At 60.9% G+C, this 22,524-nt stretch overlaps 4 protein-coding genes across 4 annotated transcripts; all 4 read right to left on the bottom strand.

Moving 5' to 3' along the window:
- Positions 1 to 169: 169 nt before the first annotated feature.
- On the bottom strand, positions 170 to 1,489 carry LMJF_27_2100 (putative RNA-binding protein; the record flags this gene model as incomplete). The annotated part of the gene is made up of 1 exon (XM_003721971.1): positions 170 to 1,489. The coding sequence occupies one exon, from the start codon at positions 1,487 to 1,489 to the stop codon at positions 170 to 172; it is 1,320 nt and encodes a 439-aa protein (XP_003722019.1).
- A 2,797-nt stretch (positions 1,490 to 4,286) lies between these two features.
- LMJF_27_2110 (hypothetical protein) lies at positions 4,287 to 6,605 on the bottom strand (the record flags this gene model as incomplete). The annotated part of the gene is made up of 1 exon (XM_003721972.1): positions 4,287 to 6,605. One exon carries the CDS (start codon positions 6,603 to 6,605, stop codon positions 4,287 to 4,289), a length of 2,319 nt encoding a protein of 772 aa, XP_003722020.1.
- Positions 6,606 to 10,465: 3,860 nt separating this feature from the next.
- Positions 10,466 to 11,479, bottom strand: LMJF_27_2120 (conserved hypothetical protein; the record flags this gene model as incomplete). Its single annotated transcript, XM_003721973.1, has 1 exon — positions 10,466 to 11,479. The coding sequence occupies one exon, from the start codon at positions 11,477 to 11,479 to the stop codon at positions 10,466 to 10,468; it is 1,014 nt and encodes a 337-aa protein (XP_003722021.1).
- A 1,946-nt stretch (positions 11,480 to 13,425) lies between these two features.
- LMJF_27_2130 (conserved hypothetical protein) lies at positions 13,426 to 18,513 on the bottom strand (the record flags this gene model as incomplete). Its single annotated transcript, XM_003721974.1, has 1 exon — positions 13,426 to 18,513. One exon carries the CDS (start codon positions 18,511 to 18,513, stop codon positions 13,426 to 13,428), a length of 5,088 nt encoding a protein of 1,695 aa, XP_003722022.1.
- Positions 18,514 to 22,524: the final 4,011 nt, after the last annotated feature.

Here is a 22,524-nt window from a genome sequence, read left to right on the forward strand (position 1 = left end):
TGCTACGCAACTTCCTTTTTTTTAGCCTGCGACGCTGTCCGCATCGCCTCAGTGCCCTTATCGGGCACGTTAGGGCGAGAGGCGAGAAGAGGGCACTGTCGCACCGCGCTCGCCTAAATACGCCACCACCGCCGCCACGCACACATCGCTCCGGTTGGACCTGCTGCCTTTAACGGCGACGCGGCGGGCTGCGACTGCGTGGTGGGCTGCGACTGCGCGGCGGGCTGCGACTGTGACGGCGGCGACGCGGTGGGCTGCGACTGCGCGAGTGGCGACGCGCTGGGCTGCGACTGCGCGAGTGGCGACGGCGGTGGCGGTCGCGGTCGAGCGAGTCAGAGCGGCGGCGGTCGCGGTCGAGCGAGTCAGAGCGGCGGCGGTCGCGGTCGAGCGAGTCAGAGCGGCGACGGCGACGGCGGTCGCGATCGGACGAAGAGGAAGACGAGCGACGACGGCGTCGACGTTCGTTGCTGCGGCGCCGGGAGCCGTGCGAACGCTCCTTGCACTGTGCCGCCACGTGCCCCTCTTTGTCGCACCGGCGGCAGATCAGTGGAAGTCGTTGCTCAATCTTTACGCGGGTACCCATAAGCATCTCTCCCGATTTGCTGATGGCCCGCTTGGCGTTCTCGGCTGAGGTGAAGGCCACAAAAGCGACGCCGATCTCTGGCTTGAGAAACACGTCTGTGAGCGGCCCACAATCGGGTGAGAAGAAGGCGCGCAGCGCCTCCTTTGTGACATCAGAGGGGACGCCGTGGACGACGACGCGGACATCCAGCTGCCGCCGGCTCGGCGCAGAAGCAGTGGTGCTCTCATTGCCGCGACGCGTCGCGTCGCGCCGGGATGCAGGCCCAGGCGCATCGTCGCGTGGAGGGCAGGGCCGTACGACGACGGGGTTACCGTTCACCATCGCCCCGTCCAGCTTTAACGCCTTCTCGCACGCCTCCTCCGTCGTGTAGCCCACGAAGGCCATGTGGCGGGTGGGGATCAGGTGAAAGTCGCAGATGGCGCCGCACGGGCTGAAGACCTCGCGCAGCTGTGCCCTCGTCGTATGAGGATAAATCGACGAGATGACAACTTTATTCTTGGACGTCCTCTCGGCATCTGCCGAGCGACGCATTAGCAGGCCAGCACCCGGTTCCGCTGAAGCTGCTGCAGCAGCCGCATTGCCGTTGGTATTGCCGCCAGCGTCCGCAGCGGTGGTTGTAGCGTGGCCCGCCGGCTTCTCTGTCGCAGCGGCCGTTGGCGCCACAGCGGAGATGTAGATTGGGATGTCTTCCTGGAAGTCACTGCCGCTTATCGACACAGCACTGACGGCATCCTCGGGTTTGTCGAAGACGACCTCGACGGCTGCTGCAGCCCCGGAAGCCGGCTGATGCTCCGCTGAGGGCATATGCACCTCTGCCACATTGCCGATTCGAGTGAAAAAATCGAAGATGTCATCCTCCGTCGCCGAGGTCGGCATCCCGGTCACGTAGACGGTGCAGGCACTCATGATGGCGTGCCTTTCTTGTTCTTCTTGAAGAGAGAAACACGAAAGAAACAGCACTCCAGCACACACACACACACACACACACACACTGTGTGCCAGTCTCTCTGTACCGCCAAGAGGGAAGCTGGCGGGCGAGAAGAAGCGCGAGATGAGCCCCCGTGTGCACAGCCCGCGGCAGGTACGCAAACACACGCGAAGAGAGCGAAGGGTGTGCGCAAACAAAAACCACAACAACACCAGCACAAGGCTCCCTCTGACACGCCCCACAGACACGCGCACACAGGCACACAGGCACACACACACACACACACACACACAAAGGCAGCGTGCCCTCAGGTCACAGCAGACGAAAACAAAAGAGCGAATCACCGTGCGCGCCAGGCGGAGCGAAGGTGACCAAGGGCCGTGATGGTTTTAGCGAGATCCTTGATGTCCCGAAGAGCACGAAGGGGCCGGTCGTGGTGACGGTGATGGAAGTGTCGTGTGACCGAATACGCACGCGCACACGAAAGAAATACGGGGGACAGACAGACAGAGTCAGAGCCGCGGCACGCACGCACAAACGCACACAGGTACACACACAACAGCTGATACCACACGCACCGAGACACGGAGACAAAGAAGAAGGGGCGGTTAAAACGTGTGCACGCTTGAGCCTAAAAACTCCGCCTGCTGCGTTTTCTTTCGCTTCCTATAGGTGGCGAGGGTGCAGAGAGATAGAGAGAGAGAGAGCAGAGAGATCAGCGCGATCAGAGAGAGAGAGAGAACTAGTGCGCCAATTTGTGTGTGGTGTGGTGTGGTGTGGCGTGGCGTGGCGTAGGTGGTTGCGGGGTTTGCGGGGTGTGTGGGGTGGGTGAGGTGTGGCATGTGGGGCACGCAAGGTTCGCGTCCAATGCAACCAAAAAGAGCCGCAAAACGTTGGAGAGTGAGAGGGCAGGTGTGTAAGGGGGTGGAGAAGCACACATACACACGCACACATGTAGGCAGACAGAGAGAGAGAGAGACAGAGTGAGACGCAGGAGAACAGCGAAGAAGAGACAAAGCAAAGGACAAAAGGAAGCGTGTGTGGCAGGTGAGGAATGTTCGGGCGAAGTGCGCGAACAAAACAAAACACACACGCACACACAACTGCACACATAGACAAACATCAGCAAGCTATTTCAAAAAAAAAAAAATGATAACACATCCGAAAGGAGAAGGCGCACGCACACATGCACACACGAAGAAGGCAAAAGACAAAGAAGGAAACGCTGAACGAAAAGAACAACAAGACGAAGAAGTGAGCGTGTACGTGTGTGTGTGTGTGTGTAAGTGTGCGTGTGTGTGTGTGTGCGCGCGCACATGTGTTGTTTGCGGGGGTTGGGGGGTGTCCCTTTATTCTGGTGGGAAGAAGGTGGATGGAGAAGGGAAAAGCATCCGAGGATGACAAGGGGCGAGAGGGGCGGCACTGAGAGACCAGCATGGATGCACGTGTGCCTCTCCTTGCTGTGTGTGTAGAGATACGTATGCACGGCTTCTCTCGTCTTAGCTCTCTCAGGCGGCGCAGTCACAGGCACACACGCTTACGCACATACACACACACACACATGTATAGATATACATATATATGTACCACGGCCACCCCCCCTTCCCGTTCCCGCTGCCCCGCCCCTCCTCTCTCTCCTTCGTCCGCTTACGCTTCCTCTCAATGCATCCACCCCCTCTCGATGCCCGCCATGCGTCGCCCACCCATCCACGAGGAAATACACAGACCCCATCCAGTGAACCATCTTCACTCTCCCTGCTGCTGCCGTTGTAGTTGCTGTCGTCGCTTCTCTGCCACTGAAGCATGCATTGCTCCAGCGCTGGCGTTGCTGTGTGCATGTACATAGAGGTATCGCTGTCGCGATCACGTCATCGTTAGCACGCCAACAGGTGAAGCGTTGGCCCACTCACTGCGCTTTCTGCAGCTGCTTCCTGCTACTGCACTGTTAGTCACTGCTGCTCCGGTGGTGGTGGGTGGGTGGGTGGGCGGGCGGGGTTGCCCCCCCCTGTCCCTTCTCGTTGCATGGGGTCATGAGTGTGGCACACCTCAAGGTCGGTGCATGTATGCGTACGTTTGTTGTTTGTTTTCTGTTTTGTGCGTATATCAGTCTGAGTGTGTGCGTGTCGTTGTAGCGTGCGTACCTGTGCACATGCGCGTCTATCACTAGGTGCGTGGACCGCCCCCACTCACGGCCCAGCGCCCATCGCAATGGATGCTGCTCATCACCCGCGCAGAAGTGCCCCCCTCCCCCTTCCTCGTGTCCGCTCTAAACTTCCGGCAACCTTCGATCACGACTCTGGGCGGTTGTGCTCAGACATATACACACGTACACACAAACCCCTTCCACTCCACTGCCTGCTCACCCTTGCACGCTCGACGCGCTTGCCGGGTTCGTATTTGTTCTCCCTATGCTTTCACCAACACCACCACCCGCCACCAAGCTCCAGCAGAAGCTCTCACACATTGGGCATCTGAAAGCACACGTAAAGAGAAAGCTACCCTGCCATCGTAGGACCCTCCCCCTTCTCCAGCACACTCACCCCTGCAATCAAGGCGGAAGCGCCTCGAACTCTGCTCATCCCGCTCCGTCGCCTCTCCCCGGCATCTCCGGCCTCACCACCACACCACTCTCGTGTCACCGTCAGCTCTGTGAGAGCGGTGCACCTGCTTCCACCAACCGAGCCTCACCGCTACAGCCAGAGGTAGAGGTTAGGGAGGGGGCAAGTGTCGTGCCCTGTATAGCCCCCCCCCAGACACTCGTCGGCACCACGCTACCTAGCTCCGCTCCTCTCTGCTTGCGTGTCGTGGATCTTCATGTATCTCTCCTAGTGACGCGCTGTACGAGTCCAACATGTGCTGCATCAGCATGGACTTCATAAGGAACAGCTCGTGCATGACAGGATGGCCACGTGGCACGTCCACCAGGCGGTTCGTCATGCCGTCCCACGGCGAGGTGAGTAGCAGCACCCGTCCAGGGTGGTGAAGCTCGTGAGAGAGATCCCGCGCCTCGTGCCTCCTGTCCTCGCTCTTCGAAGGTAAGCTCTTGAGATTTGATGCCCCCTGAGCGCCACTGTCCACCGATGTGCACACTCTAATCATCGCCTCAGAAACTGAGGTGTGCGCGGCGTCCTCCACGGTATCATCCACTGCTGTTGGCATGGCGTTGTCGTGTACGCACGGCAATGGGGCCTCCGTCGCGGCGGCCTTGGTGGGCGCTGTGGGCATGTCTACCATCTCCGTTTCCGCATGCGCGCCGGAAGCCACGCCGTATGTCGCTATGTCACGCTCACGCAAATCTCGAAGTACTTGCTGCCGTGCATCTGTGGCGGCCGGGGCCGCAGCCGACGACACCTCGGCAGAGGCAGCGATCTGAGGTCCGACCACTTGCCGCAGCAGTCGATCAATGGTATTCACCTGCAGTCGCGGCACGCAGTCAAAGCCGTTCACAACACTCCATACCGGAAAGCACGCGCCCACTGGAGCGCTCTGTTGCGGCACATCGCGACGGCCGTAGCCGCCGTCGGCCCGCGCGCAGCTCACTTGGTCAAAACACGAAGCAGCTGGCAGGGACAAGGTCGGCATCGGTGCAAACGCGATCACGTGAATGCGCTTGAGCACAGCCGGCGGTAGTACCTCGTCATAGCGCAACCGAGTGGCGAAGAGCACAGCAACACCGCCGCCGAGCGAGTGGCCTGTGATGAGAATCGAATAGGACGGGTTCTCCGCCGCAAGCTGCTCGAGCCCGTCGAGAAGGCCATCTGGTGTGTCCAGCGGCTGCAGCGCATACGGCTTCAGGGCGACCATCACCGGCTCCTTGGTCGCTTCCGGGGCACCGATGCCATCTGTTTCACTGTCGGTGGCACTAAGCGATGTCTGCTCCTCCACACCCACGACTCTCTTCGCTGGAGAGGACGGAGTCGCGTCTGTGACCGCCTCGACCGCCGTCGCAGCTGTGGCTGCTTTCCTTTGTCGCTCCACTCTCTCCCCATACCGCGAGGCCCGCTGATCAAATAGCGTATTCACCACTTCCGCTGCACCTTGATGGGCGTAGCCACCACAAAATGGCTGGCTGACCGCCGCGAGGTCTGTCATGATGTCGAACGTGTTCAACGTTCCACGGAAGGAAACGACGATGCGGCCGGCGACGTCGTCCACGAGGAGGGCGTAGCTCGGCTCGGTAGCCTGTGAGGCCCACCGCGACAGCCGCAGAGCACTCGGTGGCAGCTCCAGCAGGCTCGTCACCGCTGAGTCATTTTCCTGCTTCGATACTTCGGCGCCGCTGCGTTTGATCGTAAAGAGCAGTGCGACCGAGAATGTGGAGGAGAGGGAGCCGCGCCGGTACACTTCGCCGTAGACTGCCGTAGCGTACCGCATGGCCTGCCAGAGCAGCAGCTGCACCGGATAATGAGCGAGGGGCCACGTTGATGACGCGACGTCATCATTATCACCGGATGCCGCCCGCTGTGCCGTCATCGGTGTTGCCGCCCCCTTTCGCAAGAAGGGGGACGAGAAGAAGCCCTTGCCGCCGGCACCCTTCACACTCGTCTTGAGATTGTCGAGGACGGACTTGTCCACGCGCAGCGGCCGAAGGGCCGCGAAGGCGGGCGTGGTGCATGTGGTGGCGGTGACACCAGTCTGAGCTTTCCAGTGCAGTCGCACCTCATCCCAGCTGATGCTGCGGAGGAGCGCCGTGTCGTCCAGAGATGCCGCACACGCTGCATATAGCGCCTGATGCGCGTTGCTCAGATCCTGCATCGTCGAGTACCGTTTCAACAAAGTAAGCGGCGTCAACGTCGGATAGCGCGCAATCACCGTGTCGAGCAGCGCGTACACACCCCTAAGCACGGCCTTCGCATTGGCGTCGCGGAGGTTGTTGGCGCTGTCGTCAGGGTCGAGGTAGCTCACCAGCATTGCCTTGGCGCTATCCCACGAAAAGGGTCCGCTAACTATCGAGGATGATGCAGTGCCCGTTTCCACCGCCGCCGACGTCGTGGGCGCAGAGGTGGAAGAGGAAGATAAAGCCGATGTCGGCAAGGTGGACGGCATCGGATGCGCGACTGGAGCAAGGACCTCGCACTCGTGCACCAGCCGCATCTTGGCGAGGCAGTGAATGTGCAACACAAGGCCGCAGATATTGCATCGGTAGCCTTCCGTGCCGAATCCAAGAAACGGCTGAGACGGAGCTGCAGCAACAGCAGCCACAGCTGGCGAGGACGTCGACGAGGAGGAGGGGGTCGCCGTTGCAGGTAACAGAGAGCACGCCACCTCAGATGGCGTTGTGGGTGATGCAAGAAACGATAACAGAGCGAAGGGCGGCGACGAGGCAGTTCCCGACTGCGGCGTCGTCAACATCGCCTGCTGCGGCTGTGGTTGCGACCACATCTTCGCTTTCAGAACCGTCGCCTTGCACACCTCACAAAGGGCAGGGAGAAAAAACTGTCTCGACCGCAGCTGATGGACATGCGGCGGCGACGAGGTCGACGACGGCGCACGGTTCTCGGGTACGGCCCTCGTGCTGTCGACTCCCTCCGCCCCACTGCCAAGCCCGCCGTCTTGCATCGGCGTAGGCGAATCCGTCGTGCGCTCTGCACCCGTGTGTACGCCTGGCAGGGCCAGGTGCGACAGAAAGGTGTTAAAGGGTATCTTGTCAGAAATGGAGCCGGGCAGCGCAGTGGCCCGAGCGGGTGGCGGTGTACACGGTCGGTTGGCCGCCACCACCGTCGGTAGACCGACGGCATCGTGCGGTGCTGCTTCACACACGTGTGGGAGAGTCTTTGTTGAGTCTGACGCCGTTGTTGCCGCTCGCTGAAGTTGGCCCTCCCTGAATAGGTTTAGTAGCGCCGCCTTCTCAGTAAGATACTTCAGGAAGTCTGAGGACGGCACCGTGTCTGCCGATGCAGACGGCGGAGCGGTGCTGCAATCGCCGTGCGCTGGCGTTGTTGTCACTGAACCCGCCGGCGCACCATCCTCCAAAGACGCTGATGTGGACGCGCTCATCGCTGGCCGACAATCACGGCGGCACGCCTACACCGTTGTCGGCCCTGTTCAGAAGGCAAGCAGGGAAGAGCAGAAATATACAAAAAAAGAAGCTCTAGAGGAGCGCCTACGCTTGTGCCGTGCCCTCCCACCTCACCCTTCCCCCGGTGGGACGATTCCTCTCTCCCACCTCTCACAGCACGTTGTTCAATCAGTCGCCCGGTGTTGGCAGCAGCAGACACGCATGTGATGCAGACGACAACGAAAAGCAAGATACCACGCGTGACCGTCGACAGGAGCGCGTGTCGGTGCGCCTATGCAGGGGAAGGGGGAAGCGGGCTTCTCGATCGCGCGCGTGTGGGTGTCTTCCATACGGAATGGACCCCTTCGACCGCCTCCTCGAGGACGCGAGGCAGACAAAGGACAAGCACTAAACCCGCGCGAGCGACAGACGAGGGCGACGAAAAACGCAAGCGGTGCGCCGATATGGAAAGGGGTGACCGTGCAACTGTCCAAACAACTCTAACGCCGACCGTGAACGCAAGCGAGTAAACAAACCTCGTTGTGGATTGAAGAATCAGCAGGTCAACAATGCCAGCCACAAGAGTGAGACGTCACACGGCGGTCAGCCGGTGAAAGCGAACAGAAAAGGGAAGCACCAAAGGCAAAAGAACGACGCGCGCCCGACGGCGAAGAGAGCAGCAGCCGCAACACTCGTGGTAGCAGCAATATGTCACATGCGAGTGGCTGCCGCATGTGATGGATTATCGACAGAGGAAGACACGAATGGTGACGCAATCTAGCCCACCGCTAGGGAAAGCAGCGTTTTTATGTCTCTGTGTGCCTGTGTGTACACGTGCTCGAGTGGATGGGTTGACAGGAGACGAATCAGGGGGAAGAGGCAGCAGGTGGCAGAGTAGACGTAACTAAACAGGCACACATACGCCCGTTCGATCGGCGGGTGATCTGCAAGGGTGCCTTGCTGCGTGACCGTGCGTACGTATAAGCAAGATTGGCCCCTGGGGTTCACAGATTCGCGAATGCCTCCGAAGAATTTGTTTTTATGCCCTTTTCTGCTGCAGCGCGGCCATTCGCCGCCATGGAGCATGAGCCCAGCCACCCGCTCTCACCCCCGGCCCGGCCACACAGGCCCGTCATCGCTCGGCCCATCGCGAGGACGGCACAAGCGCCTTCACAGTCACCGGCCGCTCCAGCAACACGCCGTCCAGGGCCTGACTGCCAACAGGAGTCGCGCTGGCCTCCCCCCTGTGGAGTGGGCACCTGACCCTGTCACCACCAGAAGCGGTTCGGCACTGGCAGGGGTGGGGGTGTGGGGGCTGCCTGACTTTCGCCACAGAGTGGGGGAGGGAGAGGTACGGGACCGTGAGACGCCACGCACGGAGGTGTGTGCCCCCCCCTCCCCATCCGTCATCAGGGAGAGCAAAAAAAAAAAAAAGACGCGGGGAGATGAGGAAAGACACGGTGGCGGAAAGCATGGAAGGAGCGAGGTGAAGCAGTGATCCTCCCGTTGCGCGTCTCCCCCGACTCCTTTCGTGTTTCGTCGAAGCTTTGACGGGTGCAACGAAGAAAGTAAGCCATACAAACTAAACAGCCGCGAGGTGCTGGCATCGAGGCAGGTGCGTGTATGCGTGTGTCTTCGTGTGGAGAAGGAGAGAGGCACGGGGAGAGGAAGAGCGAAGAGGTGGAGATGAACAAGGAAAACCAGGCACTCACGAAACTAAAATGCGGAAGACTCTTAGAGGACGAAGAAGGGAGGGGGAAGGGGCGGGCCGCAGAGAGAGAAGCACAACAGGGGGAAAACAAACAAAGAACGGGAGGATCGCACCAAGCGAGCGTACATTATAAAAATTGAGAAGGGCACGAACAAGTAGCCTGTATTGCCTCACGAGTACGTCCGGTCAGTTTCTCCTTGCACTGCTGCTCACAAAAACACCACCGTCACTGTTATCACGATGGGTCAGGTGCATCTAGGTAGGTGGTGCCACTAACGAAACATCCCATCCACCTCCTCCTCTGGTGACATCTTTGCCGAGCGAGAACCAACTGAACAGGGGGTGGGTGAGTCGCGCTAAGGGCAGACGAGTCTGTGCTAGCTCGGCAACTGAAGAGAAGACAACATACGGCTTGTCGCTAGCGCACACGCGCGACCATCCAGTGACATGGCCTCTTCATGTCCCTTTTTGTTTTTTCTTTGGGAAGGGGTGGGAGGTCGTCATGTGTGCTTCCTCGTCGCACAGTGCACACAGCAGACGGAGAGACTGACTGAGTGGAGCACGCCTGTCGCTGTGCCCCGACGTCCGCGGAAACACAAAACGCCGACGCGAACGAGGCGCCCAAGCCAAACGAAAAAGAAAAACAAGAAAGACCATCCTACACAAGCTTGGTATACCCCTCTTGCGCTGGCATTGTTGCATGGCCCCCACCCTCCCAACCCTCACGCTTACACCTCTCACACCCCGACGTCACGGTCGCTTATTTTCGACTCGACAGCCCCACACTTCCGTTCCCACTCCCTCCTCGAATCCAGACTCTTCGCTTGAGTGGTAGTATCCCCTCTGCGAGCACAACATGTGTGCCCAAAATACGGCTGCAGCAGCAACAGCAGCCAGCGGCGACGGCGCCGGTGCGCACGAGGGATGCGTGGGGCCCAATGAGGAGGGGGAGGAGGATGGCAGACCAAGATGGAGCAACACGTGGCAACGAAAACAACAACAAGTCGGGGGGTCGAGAAGCGATGAAAAGAGCGGAAAACAGTCGGCCCCGAGCGTTCGACAAGGAGACGACGCCAGAGCGCACCAAGGATGGGAAGTACTCACAGCGTAAGAGGGAGAAGAGAGAAAGAGCGAGTGCGCGCGAAGGCCACACAACGGCACGAATCGCCGCCGTGTCCACACATGGGTAGCGGAGCTGAAAGATGCGTTGCGTTTGTGCGCTCAACTTCGGATGCGGGTGCAACGCTACTGTTTCGCAATCAGCCACGTCAGGAGGTTGGACTGGTCCAGCAGGCCGCATAGCAGCGTGAGAAACAGCAGCACACCCACCGCCCTGTAGGAGAGCTTGTAGTTCAGTACTTCCTCCGCGATGCTCTTCAGTGTGATGTCGCCACAAGTAATCCCGGCGGAAGTCTTCGACTTCTGTGTTGGTGCCGAAGACGGTGGAGAGGCGGACGGCGCCGACGCGGCCGCGGCCGCACCCGGCCCCATTGTAAAGATGCCCGGGGGACCTATTGCGCACGGAGTGCAACAGGCATCGCTGCGCGGGGACCGCGTAGTCGGCGTGGTGCGTTGACTCTCAGAGTAGCGGTGCGGCGGCGCCTCCGGAGGGGCTGTGTTCTGCGGCTGCGTCGACGATGTCATGGGAGGCCGAGTCCTCGGCAGCGGTGCGGCGCCGTCCGTAATCAGCTTGCAGCAGCCGCCTTCTTCCTTCATGCACATCACAAGGCTGTCGGGCACGTTGTTCCGCGTCGCGAAGACGCACCTGAGCTTGTAGCGCATCGTGATCGGCGAATTTTCTTTCACCTGCCCACGTTGCTTCCAAAACCGCGAAGCGTCGGCTACAACCTCCCACGACGCCTTTGTCTCCTTGCTGCCAGGAACCCAATGCGCCAGCGCCGTCTGCACAGACGGCGCGTCAACAACAGCGAAGTCGACGTGAATAGCGTCCTTTGTCGCCTCTGTCGGCAGCTCGCGCTCCTCCGGGTTCTTGGCCATCTTGACGTGCTCGGGGTTGAAGGAGAAGATGATCGTGGCATGCTCACCAGCGCCAATGAAGCCGACAGGGGGGTGAACAGAGTACCTGTTCTGCACTCGGCTCAGGATCTTGAACGAGATGACGTTCGCTTTCGGGTCGCCTTGCACGACCGGCAGCATGTTCTTCACCTGCACGACATTATCGATGGTGGCGTTTGTGAAGGGCAAGGGAAAGAAGAGGCTGTCTTGTGACAGCTTGACCTGAAGGGTGTCGTTGGGCATGGCGGCGTGCCTCTTCTGCCGCGCGCGTGGGTATCGGTGTGTGAGCGAGCGTGTGCGATGGGGCGAAGAGAATGTGGATAGAGAGAGCGCGGGAAGAGAGACGCACGGAGGAGCAGACACGCGCGCACGCAGAGCGCCACAGGCAAGACTGCCTCGGGGTAGTGAAGGGGGTGGAGAAGAAGAGAGACGCACCCTGCGCTGGATGCACCAGAGAAGAGGGGGAAGACGAGGGGGGGGAACACGGAAAAGGAAGCGGAGGTACGGAAGGGCCAGCAGAGCAGAGCCTCACGGGTGCAGAGGTGGAGGTAGGTGGGTGGGTGACCGATGGATGTGTTCTGTGCGCATACAATGGGGAGGTATGTGCTTGCAGAGGCTTCCGAGGACGATCATCACATGAACAAGAACAACATCACGTGACGCCTACCTGCGCTGCTTCACGGTGCCTCTGCTGCAGCGCGGCGCTGGATGAGCAGAAGACGCCCTCCTTTCGTTGCGTGTTTCTGAGTATCGAAAGCGGCAGACATGGAAGCCCAAAGTTGCAACGGTGCGGCGTGCAACGAGAATAAGGGAGAGGACGCGGGCTTGTTTTGTCTGGGATGAGTGTAAGACAGGATGTCCTGTGGAAAGTGAGGATGCTCCGGGAGACGTTGGGAGAGTCGGGGGTAGCGAAGAGATGGGACTGAGAAGGAGCGATCGACAGCTGTGCAGCGAAACGACGATAGATATATACGGGGGTGAGGGGAGGGGGGGAGAGACTGGGGGCAATAAAAGTGGTGACGGAGAATGTGCCTGGGCAACGAGACGTAAGGAGCTAAAGGTGGCACCCACTCGACGATAAAAAGAAAGCGAGGAGGGAGGGGGTGTCCGCATGTGTGTGGAAGGCTGGAGGGAGGGAGGGAGGGAGGGAGGGGCAAACTGGTGGTATGCAAAGGCAGGCAGAGACAAGGATCATGGCGATGCGGTAGATGTGAGCGACCGTGTGCAGCGCAAAGCACCTCGCTCTCCTCTTGAGAGGTGAAGCAAAAGGAGGCCACACACACACACACGCAGTCGCAGTCATGCCCATGTTTTCCATCTCGCCCACGCCCGCGTTGGTGGGCCATCGACGCGCAGCAAGCACGTCTTGTCCGTTGCCCTCTGTTTCAACGACTCACAGACACGCACATGAGCAGAAGAGAAAGGAACGAAGAGAGGAGAGGGGCGGGAAAGGGGGGGAAGACATCAACGAGGGACAGCGGTCGCAAAGCATTGTCCAACAACGACAGCGTACAGAAGCGCTATTTGTGTGTGTGTGTGTGAGTGTGAGCACGTGTGCGTGTCCAGCAGCACCGACTCCATGAGACATACATCTTTGGGGCTTTCATTCGTCTGCGCAGGCATGGAAGGCGTGTAAAGGGTAAGGCATGGGCATCCCACGCACCCGCCGACTGAAGATACACACAAGAAAGGAAATGGAACAGGCTTGATGGCGACATCAACTAGTGTACATGGTTGTTGTTGCTACTGCTCCTTGAAGGAGGGAAGAGCAAGTACAGGAAAAAGGTGAAACAATGCAATGCACGTTCGCCTCACACGGTTTGCCAAGAATAAAAAGATCAGGAGAATGCAAGAGAGACGGTGGCGAGGCAAGTGCGTGACAGACTGCTGAGCACACGCACACCGGTGTCCGTTGCCACGTAACAACTACAAGCCGAAAAGGCAACTAGAAAAAGCAAGTGACGCCTAACAGTACATGGGCAGGCAAACGTGAACACGCACCAGCGCAGAGACAACGTGCGTACACGGGTATAACGGCATGCCTGCGATTCACAGATGGACAGCCGCAAGCACACACACACACACAGACACGCACTCACCCTCTCACACTGTGGGGGCGCTCGACAGATTCGTGGAGCGAAACCAAAACACTTGTCTTGGGCAGCGCAGCCTACGCAGCGATGGAGACTTCACACTAGCCACGTCACAGCGACCTCGTCGTCAATGTAAAGTGTGGCGCGACCGGCAAACGTCAGCGGTATCGAGCAGGTCGCCGCGTACACGTCAGCGGCGCTATTACCGTCGCCTTCGAGCGGTTGCAAAGGCGATGAGGAGGACGCTGCATCACGGGCGGACGACGGCTGCGGGACCAGCGTTACCTCACCCGCCTCCCTCTCCGAGGGCTTGGGGGCGTCCTCGCGCATCGTGCAGTCCAGCACGCCAGCCCGCTGTGAGGACAGGTGCTGCGGAGGACGAGCGACGGCGAAGGCCGCTTTACAGCCGCTGCCGGCAGCGACCCCCTCCGTCTTGAAGAAACGGAGCGTCACTTTCGGCGCTGCGGACCGCGGTGGCGTGGACGGTAGCGGTGCAGCTACCACCTTGTCGCTCGTATCCTTCGGAACCAACCTCGGTGGCGAGGACTCGATGGCGACCAACTCGTCAGCGATGCGCACGAGGCGAGCGCGACGCAGCATCTGGGTGCGCTCGCGTGTGCGCAACGCGTCGGTGGCCGCCGCGGCTGCCTGACTTAATGACGCTACGCCCCTTTCAATCACCTGCAGCTCACCCACCACATCCTCGTGGTCGTGCTGCAGGCGCAGTTGCTCCTTCCCCTTCTTCTTCACTATCTCTGTCGCTATGCGGTCGCGCTCGCCACAGAGGATGGGCCGCACGCGCCTCAGGTGCGCCTCCCAGATCTGCAGGTCGGTGTGCAGCTGCGCGCAGAGCTCTCGAAGGCCGATGATGGAGATTAGCGACGGCTGCAGGCACGGTTGCACGCTGCCGCTACGGGATGCCACAGGTGTCATACCTGCAGCACGCTGAACCATGCTCTCGTACTCGCGCAGCGCACCGCTCTCGGGAAGCTTGGGTGCCGTGCAAACGCTCAGCGTGCGACAGCGCGCCTGCGCGGATGCCAGGGAGGATCCCGTGGAAGCTGCCGCAGCAGCGGCAGCTGTCGAAGACGCCATGGCGCCGTCGCTGTCGTTGTGCAGCGCCTGCGCTTTCTTCTTTGACATGCCGGAAGGGGCGTTGTTGGACGGCGAGCGTCTACCACCCTGCGCCCTCGCTCCACTGCCGCCTGCTGCAGCCGAGGTTGGGGACCTCTTCGCCTCGCGCTTGCCGTCGCTGCTCACCTTCTTCTCTGAACCCTTCCCCTTGGGCGGCCCCGAGGCGACTTCAGCAGCGGAGGAGGAACCTTCTACGGCCGCACCAGCCTCCGCATCCATCGCTGCTGGGTTCGCGGATGAACGCGGAGATCCAAGGATCGGCGTCACAGAAGCCGCTGATGTAGCAGCTTCTCCTGACTCATTACTGGCACCGAGGGCCGTGGCCTTCGCGTCTGCATGTCCATCATCCGACGGCGGAGCGGGTTCGGCTGCGGGGAGATTGCATCCCCCCGCTAGCGACTCTGGTGAGCGGTCTTGGTGAGTACAGGCAGCGCTTGGCGACTGCGCGGTCGAGGCGGCGGTTTGCTCGTCGCCCTCTGCCACCACCTCATCCGTTAGCTTTTCTTGTAGGCAACGCAGCTTCATCAGGCGCCGACGCCACCACCGTACATTGGAATTAGCAGGCAGCTGCACTGCTACACGAATCACACGCCCAGCAGCTGCAGCCGCCTTGCCGTCTCTGCCACTACTTGTCGTCTCGTGATGGATTCGCAGCGCCTCCAGCATGTCACCGCACCGCTCCGACTCCCGAAGATCCGCAGAGAGCGGGCAGAGCAACACGCCATCCCTGCCAAGCAGCGGCTCATGCAGCGTGGCCCACCCCACCGACGTCGCGGTCGGCGTGGTACTGGCCACCTTTGTAAGCACAGATGCCTGCGCCGCCGTGTGAGAAGTAGCGGTCAGCCTCGTCACCGTCTGTGTCGAGAGAGGCGAGGCAGCGACGCAGGCGAGACCATTCAGAAGGTAGCGCCACTCTGGCTCCATCAGCACATAGGGAGCGGGCGTGGCAGGCGCAGCAGAGGCGGCTATGGCGACAGCGCCGGCATTCACCTCGCGCGGCTGTGGGTACTGCTGCATGCGGATAAAGGCGACGTGTTCGAACTCGCCCATCGCGTCGTTCATGTCCTTTGCGTAGATGTGCAGGGCGAGCGGCACGACAGCGCTCGTAGCAGACATCGTCGTCGCGCCCGTCCCGGGCGACGCGTCTGCTTTCAAGACGGCACCGTCGTTGTTCGTGAACGCAGCGGCGTGGCGTTGAAAGGTAGCAGCTGTGTCAACCAGCACCAGCCAAACAGATGGGTCCACAGGACTTCGCTGCGTCAGCACCTCAGCGGTGCACGTGGTTGGGTGTGGCGGTGTCAGCTCGCACTGACGAGTCACCTGAGCCACAATACGGATCGAGGGATCGCGACAACCGCCGCTGCACACTCGCCCATCCTCACCGGCGCACATGGAGCTGTGCGTGAAGGAGAAGCCTGGTGAGGTGTAAGGCACACGCACAGCCACGCAGACAGCGCGGCACGACGGGTCGCTGGCGTGTATATGCATTGGGTGCATGGTGGGCGTCAGCAGTGTCACACCCAGCGTCGAGTGCACGTCCACAGCGGCACGGCGCGCCTCGACCGAGTCCGCAATACTGCCTCCGTGGCTGGCGCTCTGCGGGCCGCCATCGAACACCGTCACTGGCGTGCTCTGCACAACGCGCCGCGCCGCTGCTGGGCTCATATGCTGACACCCACGCACCACTTCGTACTCCTCAAAACCGGAGGCAAACAGCAGCGTCGTGCAGATGACAGTGTGTGCCTCCCCCGTGAAGGGGGGCGTAGCCTCCCTGCTGCTAAGGGTGCCGGAGGATGCACACTGTATCGCCTGCCGCTCCTCGCACGCCTCCGCAAAGGTTGGTACATCGCGCCAGCCACGCACCTGCTGCCAGGCGCACCCAATCGTGTAGGCGCCAGTCCACAGGAGAGGCCACAGCCGCTGCGCCGCAGCAGCAGCAGCTCGTTGAGCGTGAGACGCGTCCGTGATAGCGCCAGTGTCGCTGTTGCTGCACTTGTGCTCAGGAGCTGCGAGCTGCGCTTCTTCTTTGCTCAGCCACGCTGCCGGCACCTGATCGGCACGGTCCCGCTCACCCGTCCCCTGCTGCGATGACGCCACCTGGAACTGCGGCAAGTCTGCGCGCGCCGCGGCGTCTCTGGTGCCGGTGGGTGCGCCGGCTGCCGCGTACACATGGCCCTCGATGCGCACTCCTGCGTAGCACCGTGTTGCGTTGGTACTATTCGCCATCGTCGGTGACGATACCCTCTGCGTTGCCTGACCGCTGCTCTGCGGTAGGCTGTGGTTCGAGAGGTCCAGAACAGGAGTCAGCAAACCAAGGATCATCTGCAGCAGCAGGGAGCGTGGACTCCCGGTTATAACCTGCAGGTGGAGCCCGTGCACCTCGCCAGATATGTAGCCGTACGTTGTGCATGCATTCTTTGCAACGTTGGCGAGAAGCGACGCCTCCTCCGATAGCAACGGCAACACCCACGACGGCGCCACCTCCGTCCCGCTCCGCTCGCGCACGTCGCCCTCGTCGCCGTCCTCACAGCGACTGCGCCGGCCGGGCGAGCTGCTGACGCTCGTGATTTTAGGCTTCGCTTCTTCTACTTGGCACTGCTCCAGCCGTCGCGAGAGTTGCTCTAGCGTCGGCAGGGGTGCTGTAGGTGCACCAGGGTACTCGGCCAACCCCACCAGCGTGGCACGCGATACCGCGTAGAGGTCCTGCAGCGCCGCCACCCGCTCCTCGTCGCCGTAGTACATTACAGCTGTGTCATGGGCGGCCAACGAGAGGCCACGGTGGCGTTGCACGGGCGGCGCTGGTTGTGCCTCGCGCAGAGCACGCACCGCGTCGAGCACGATATTGGCGGCGGCAAGACTGCGCTTGCAAGCGTTACGGACGTCGCGGAGCTTCTGCTCCATGCGCCGGATGCGCGCCTCGTGCATGCTGCGCAGCTGCGCCATGTCCTCGCTGCGGCGCAGCGAAACGGGATCTTCCGAGGAGCTGCTTGTGCGCATCGCTGAGGTGGCAGTGCTGGTATGGCTCAGCTTCTTGTGGTTGTGTGGCACCACCGACGGCACGCTCGGCTCGACCGTGTTGTTGTGTTGTAGGGGCGTCGAGGAGGCTCCCATGTTCACGTTGAAGGCGTTCGTCGTCATGAGGCGGCGACCCTTCCTCAGCGCCTTCTCAGCCTCGGAGGCCCACGCCGCCTGCTGCGCCGCTTCGGCCTGCCTCTGAGAGGCTCTCATGTCTCGCAGCGCCACTTCCAGCGCGGCGCGGTAGCGCTGCTGACAGCGAAACTGATGGCGCAGCTGAGAGAGGGTCAGTTCATGCAGTCCTTGACTGCGCAGCGTCACCGGGGTCGCGCGCAGAGCAGACACACCCGCCACCGTAACCCCACCGCCGGGGAGATCGGACGAGATCGTACACCGCCGCGACGACGGTCCACCCCCGCCGTGGGGAGCCCCTAAGCCCGTGGTGTGCCGCTGGGGTGCTGGCGATGGCCGACCGCTGCGCCGTCGCGCGGTGCTGCTCGCACCAACACCCGTGGACAGCGCTGGAGATGATGGGGGACCGTCGAGAGCTTTCTTGCCCCTGCGCTTCTCCTGACCGGCTTGCATACCCGTCTTCGGCGACACGGCTTGCATCATAGCACGAGAGACGGCGGAGCTGGCAGTGGATGCTACTTCGCATTGCACAGGGCAGTACTGCTCCTCCAGGTGGCGGCGCAACTCCACGGCCGCGCTCTCGGCCGCGCTCTCGTCGCAGAAGTAAAGATCGTTCTCCTGGACGTAGGGAGCACCGATCGTGGCCTCTCGCTCGACAATCGCCGCGTAGGCCGCCGGCGCACGCCGTAACTCGTTCAACTCTCGCACGAGCTCCTCCTCAAAGGCGGTGTAGGCCCCGTTACTCGTGCTCACCGTCTCGCGCAGAGTCTCGGTGTTGTTGAAGTTTGCCGCCCAGGTATTGTGCAGCGATGCCTCCTTCACCATGTGCATCGACTCCGTCGTCGCCGTACCCGCTCCAGCACCCGAAGCAGAAGACACCGCTGTCAAGGCTGAGGTAACCATACCTGTGCGCGCACGAGAGAGGCATCCGCCGTAGCGCGACAGCAGCGACCGCGTCGTGTCCTTGTACCCTCCTGTGCTTGGCTGCGCTGCTGTAAAGGGGTACGGCTTGCGGTGAACAGTGCCGTCGCTCAGTCGCCCTCGCAGCCCACGAATGGTCATAGTGGAGGCAGCCGCAGCAGCAGCAGCAGCCGGCGACCTGCTGCCCGCGACATTCACGCTCACGTCGGCGATGCCATTGTAGGCGGACTGCGGGCTCGGTGGCTTAGAGCCAGACTTATACTGCAGACAAGGAGGGTTGTGACCGCGCGGCGACACGCCGCCATCCTCAGTAGGCAGGACAGCGTGGACGGCGGCCTCTGAGAGCGGAGCCGCTGTTGCTCCTGCGGCACTGGCGACACCGGCGGGTGTCACAGTAGACGGCACCCCGTACATTTGTGTAGAGCGTCGCTCTGGCGGACGCGCGGACGTTGTGGCGGGCATCACGGTAGCGAGCAATTGTTATCGCAACGTGCACAGCCAGGGAAGCGGAGACAAGGTGAGCTACACACGCACACAGGCACAGCAGGCAAGGCTCCGAAGAGTGTACAGATATGCTCTTGCTAGAGTGGTTGTGGCGACGCAAAGACGCGACTGCTTACACGCCCGCACACCCACAACGACGCACTGCAGAACGAGGGAGGGGACGGGGAGCGGGGGGCGGCGGTGAGCTGCAAGTGATTCAAAACCAGCAAATTATTGAGAAAGCGTGGGCGTTGGGAGGTGACGCGCCGCGAAGCGTACATACATGTGCAGCGAGCAGAACTTCCTTTTCTTCCCCAGCGTGAGGGAGGGGAGGAGGGGAGGAGGGGAGGGGGGTAGCGTGGAGGAAAGAGAAAGTTGGCCGTGTCAGCAGTGGCACACGCAGAGTCGCATCACCGCCCACTGAGGGGGTGTATGCGATTGTGCCGCTTGCGCCGAGCCTCACAACGCAAGGTGGTATTCACGTAGGGTATGCGCATGTTGTTCTTCTTCTTGTTTGTTCCGCTACTCGCAAGAGTGCTGGACCGTCCATCCTTTCGGCTTTCCTGTCTGGCCGGGCGGAGAGGTGGAACCGGGGGTGGGCCTGCCTCCAATGCGCCCGCGAGAGTCGAAAGAGGGCCCGAGAAGGACGTCGAGCGGCAGCGCGAAGAAGGCACATCGCAAGCACTCCTCGAGCAAAGAGCGTGGCGAGGAGTGTCAAGCCCAAGAAGGCTGTGAGCCGGATACGTGTGCGGGAGCAAGGTGTCGCGTATTCGAGGTGTGGGGTGCACATACATGTTCTCCTTCGGCTGCTGTCCTCTTCGTGCGGTCACCGGAAGCTGCGCCAGCATCTCCGCTCCGTCTCCGCGTATCGCGCACAGAGGAGGTCAGCGTGGATAAGGATAGGTTTTGCTGGTCTTGGTCTCGGGACCAAAGTACAGGGTGATCCTATCGCTGGGCCCGTGGCGAATGCACCGTGGCTTCAGACGCTGGATCCTGTGCCATCGACTCGCCGTTTTCCAGGCGAGCAGCAGCAGACAACGCACCAGGAGGGAGGGGGCGGGTTCTGTGCTGCGGCATATCGGGAGCACGTCATTGTTTCGCTTCACCAGCCTCGCCCGTTTGAGAGGAGAGCTGGTTTGCCATCCGCTCCGAGCGCGGTGTCCATTAGTGTGAGTCCGTGATGACGGTCGCCAAGCCTCCTGAAGATGCTGACGATGTGGCCAGCGCACGTGTGCATTGCCTGCGCCGACGCTCTCATCGCATGAGCGAACAACACTGCTGTGCGTGCTCCTTCGGCGGAGGATTGCTGACACTCGCGACCATGGGGCTACGCGGGACTACAGACTGTGCATCGGCCGCCACGTGGTGGTGCCCCCGAACCCCTTGCATGCGCTGCCCGACACTTCCCCCCCCCACCCTCCAACCTCCGTCAACACTACCTTCGGCTGTGTTGCACGCATGACCAACCGCCACAACAGTAGCCGCAGCAATGCATGCCTGCTTTACACGGCGGCAGAGGTTCCGTGGCGTTCGTAAACTCAGTGCCACGTATGGCACTCTCAGCTCTCACCTCTCCCAAGATGGAGCGGAATTCCCAAACGGACCCGACGTCACTGGCCAGCGTCTTGTGCGCCGCCGAGGAGACGATGAGGAGAATCCTCACGTTTTCTTCGGTATGCTGGAGCTCGAGTCCGGGGCTCGTGGAAGGCGATGTGGGGACTGGGACTCCCTGATCACCTTCAACTCGTTCCAAGAAAAGGTGGCGACTCTCTTCACTCGGCTTCTCTTCCACCCGCCAGGTAGGGAAGCTTTTCGAAGCGCCCCTCGCAGGCGTCTGCTGCGTCTTGTCTTTTCGAGCTGCGTAATGCACGCGCCGGGGCGATCCCTTTCACTTCGCAAGAATCGCATGATGGCTTCCTTGGGGTTCGGCAACGCGACCCGTCGGAGTCTTCCCAATGAGGCTGCTGCGATGCCGTCCTGATTGAAGGGCTTCGAGTCCTCACATCGAACTCGGCGACCAACAGAATGAAGGCGTTTTAACTCAGGTTGGCGAGTTCATGCGCAGGTGGGATGCGTGCATACACGCATTACAACGCCACCGGAGCCGGTCCGACATGAGTGCGAGGGGGACGCCAACGTGGAGGATACAATGTGGGGTGTCAACTGGCCCTTGTTGCACATGTCGCCCAATGATGAGCTTTCTCTTTTAGGGGAAGGAGGAGCTCATCTCACCGACTGCCTGCAGGAGGGAAGAGGAGGAGGGCGGAGCAGAGAGGCGAGATTGGTAGTCACGCACACTTCTCAGGCACACCGACACCGTAGCGCATGTGTTTGATCTAGGCGGGCACCACACGTGAAAGCAATGAAGACGTGAATGCAAAGAGCGTGAGAAAGAGGGCAGAGGGAGATGGGAATGATTGTCTGTGCATGCGTGCTCTTATCTAACCTGAAGAAATGGTCAGAGGGGAGGCACACGCACGCAGAGCTGCGCATACTCTTACCCACAGCCTTACACGTCGCAAACTCGCGCCGAAAGGTTCCCGGGGAAGGGGGACAGAGCCAGCCAGAGGGAAAATACACTGTCTCCCTTCATTTGCTCTCCCCTACGTCACGTTGCCCTCTCCGTGTCTCCTGTACGCTACTGCGTCCACGGCGCACGGAGCGCTGCAGGGTGGGGGGAGAGGGACGGTGCAACGCCGTGCGCAGTAGTAGCGCGGGGTGTGCACACGACACCCGCCATGTCCGTGACAAAACAGTTCCTGTGTGGCTGTTTGACTGCGCTCGCCATGCTGTTTATTGCCCTTGCTGGCATCGGCGTTATCGTTTGCTTTTTGTCGTTGTTTCGCTCGAACAGAAATGAAGCAAAGGTGAGCGTGGATGTGTGTGCGAATGGATGAGGTGGTGATGGAGAGGGCGCGCTTGCCGTCCATCTCACAATGCATCCCACGGACCGCTCCCCACCTCGCCTTGACACACAAACACACCCGTCAAATTTAACACTTTCAGCCCCTTCAAGTTTCACTCACGCGTAACTGCGCAGCATCCTTCGCCCCTTTCCCCTTTTCAACGAGCCGCCATCCCATTGGCTTCCTGCACACACACACACACACACACACACACATGCACACACACACACACACACACACACGTGCACACACACACACATGCACACACACACGTGCACACACACACACACGTGCACACACACACACATGCACACACACACGTGCACACATACACACACACGTGCAGAAAAGCGGTTCGACAACAAGGATCAACGAGGGAGGAAACGATAAGCGGTGCAAGGAGAGGGAGGGAGGGAGAGGAAGACCGGCATACCCGTCGTGGAAGAGGAGGACACAGAGGCTAATGTACGCGGGTGTGGTGCTCAGTTTCTTTTGGGGGTGCGAGAAGTTTGAGTGCCGCCCGCCCCTCCCCTCCTCCCCTCCGTCACACGCCTTCTCACGCACCGGGATAGAAACCTACGGTACAACGGCGAAGAAAACAATG

Source organism: Leishmania major, chromosome 27, assembly GCF_000002725.2.
Source record: "Leishmania major strain Friedlin complete genome, chromosome 27".
In the NCBI taxonomy this organism is placed as follows: Eukaryota; Euglenozoa; class Kinetoplastea; order Trypanosomatida; family Trypanosomatidae; genus Leishmania; species Leishmania major.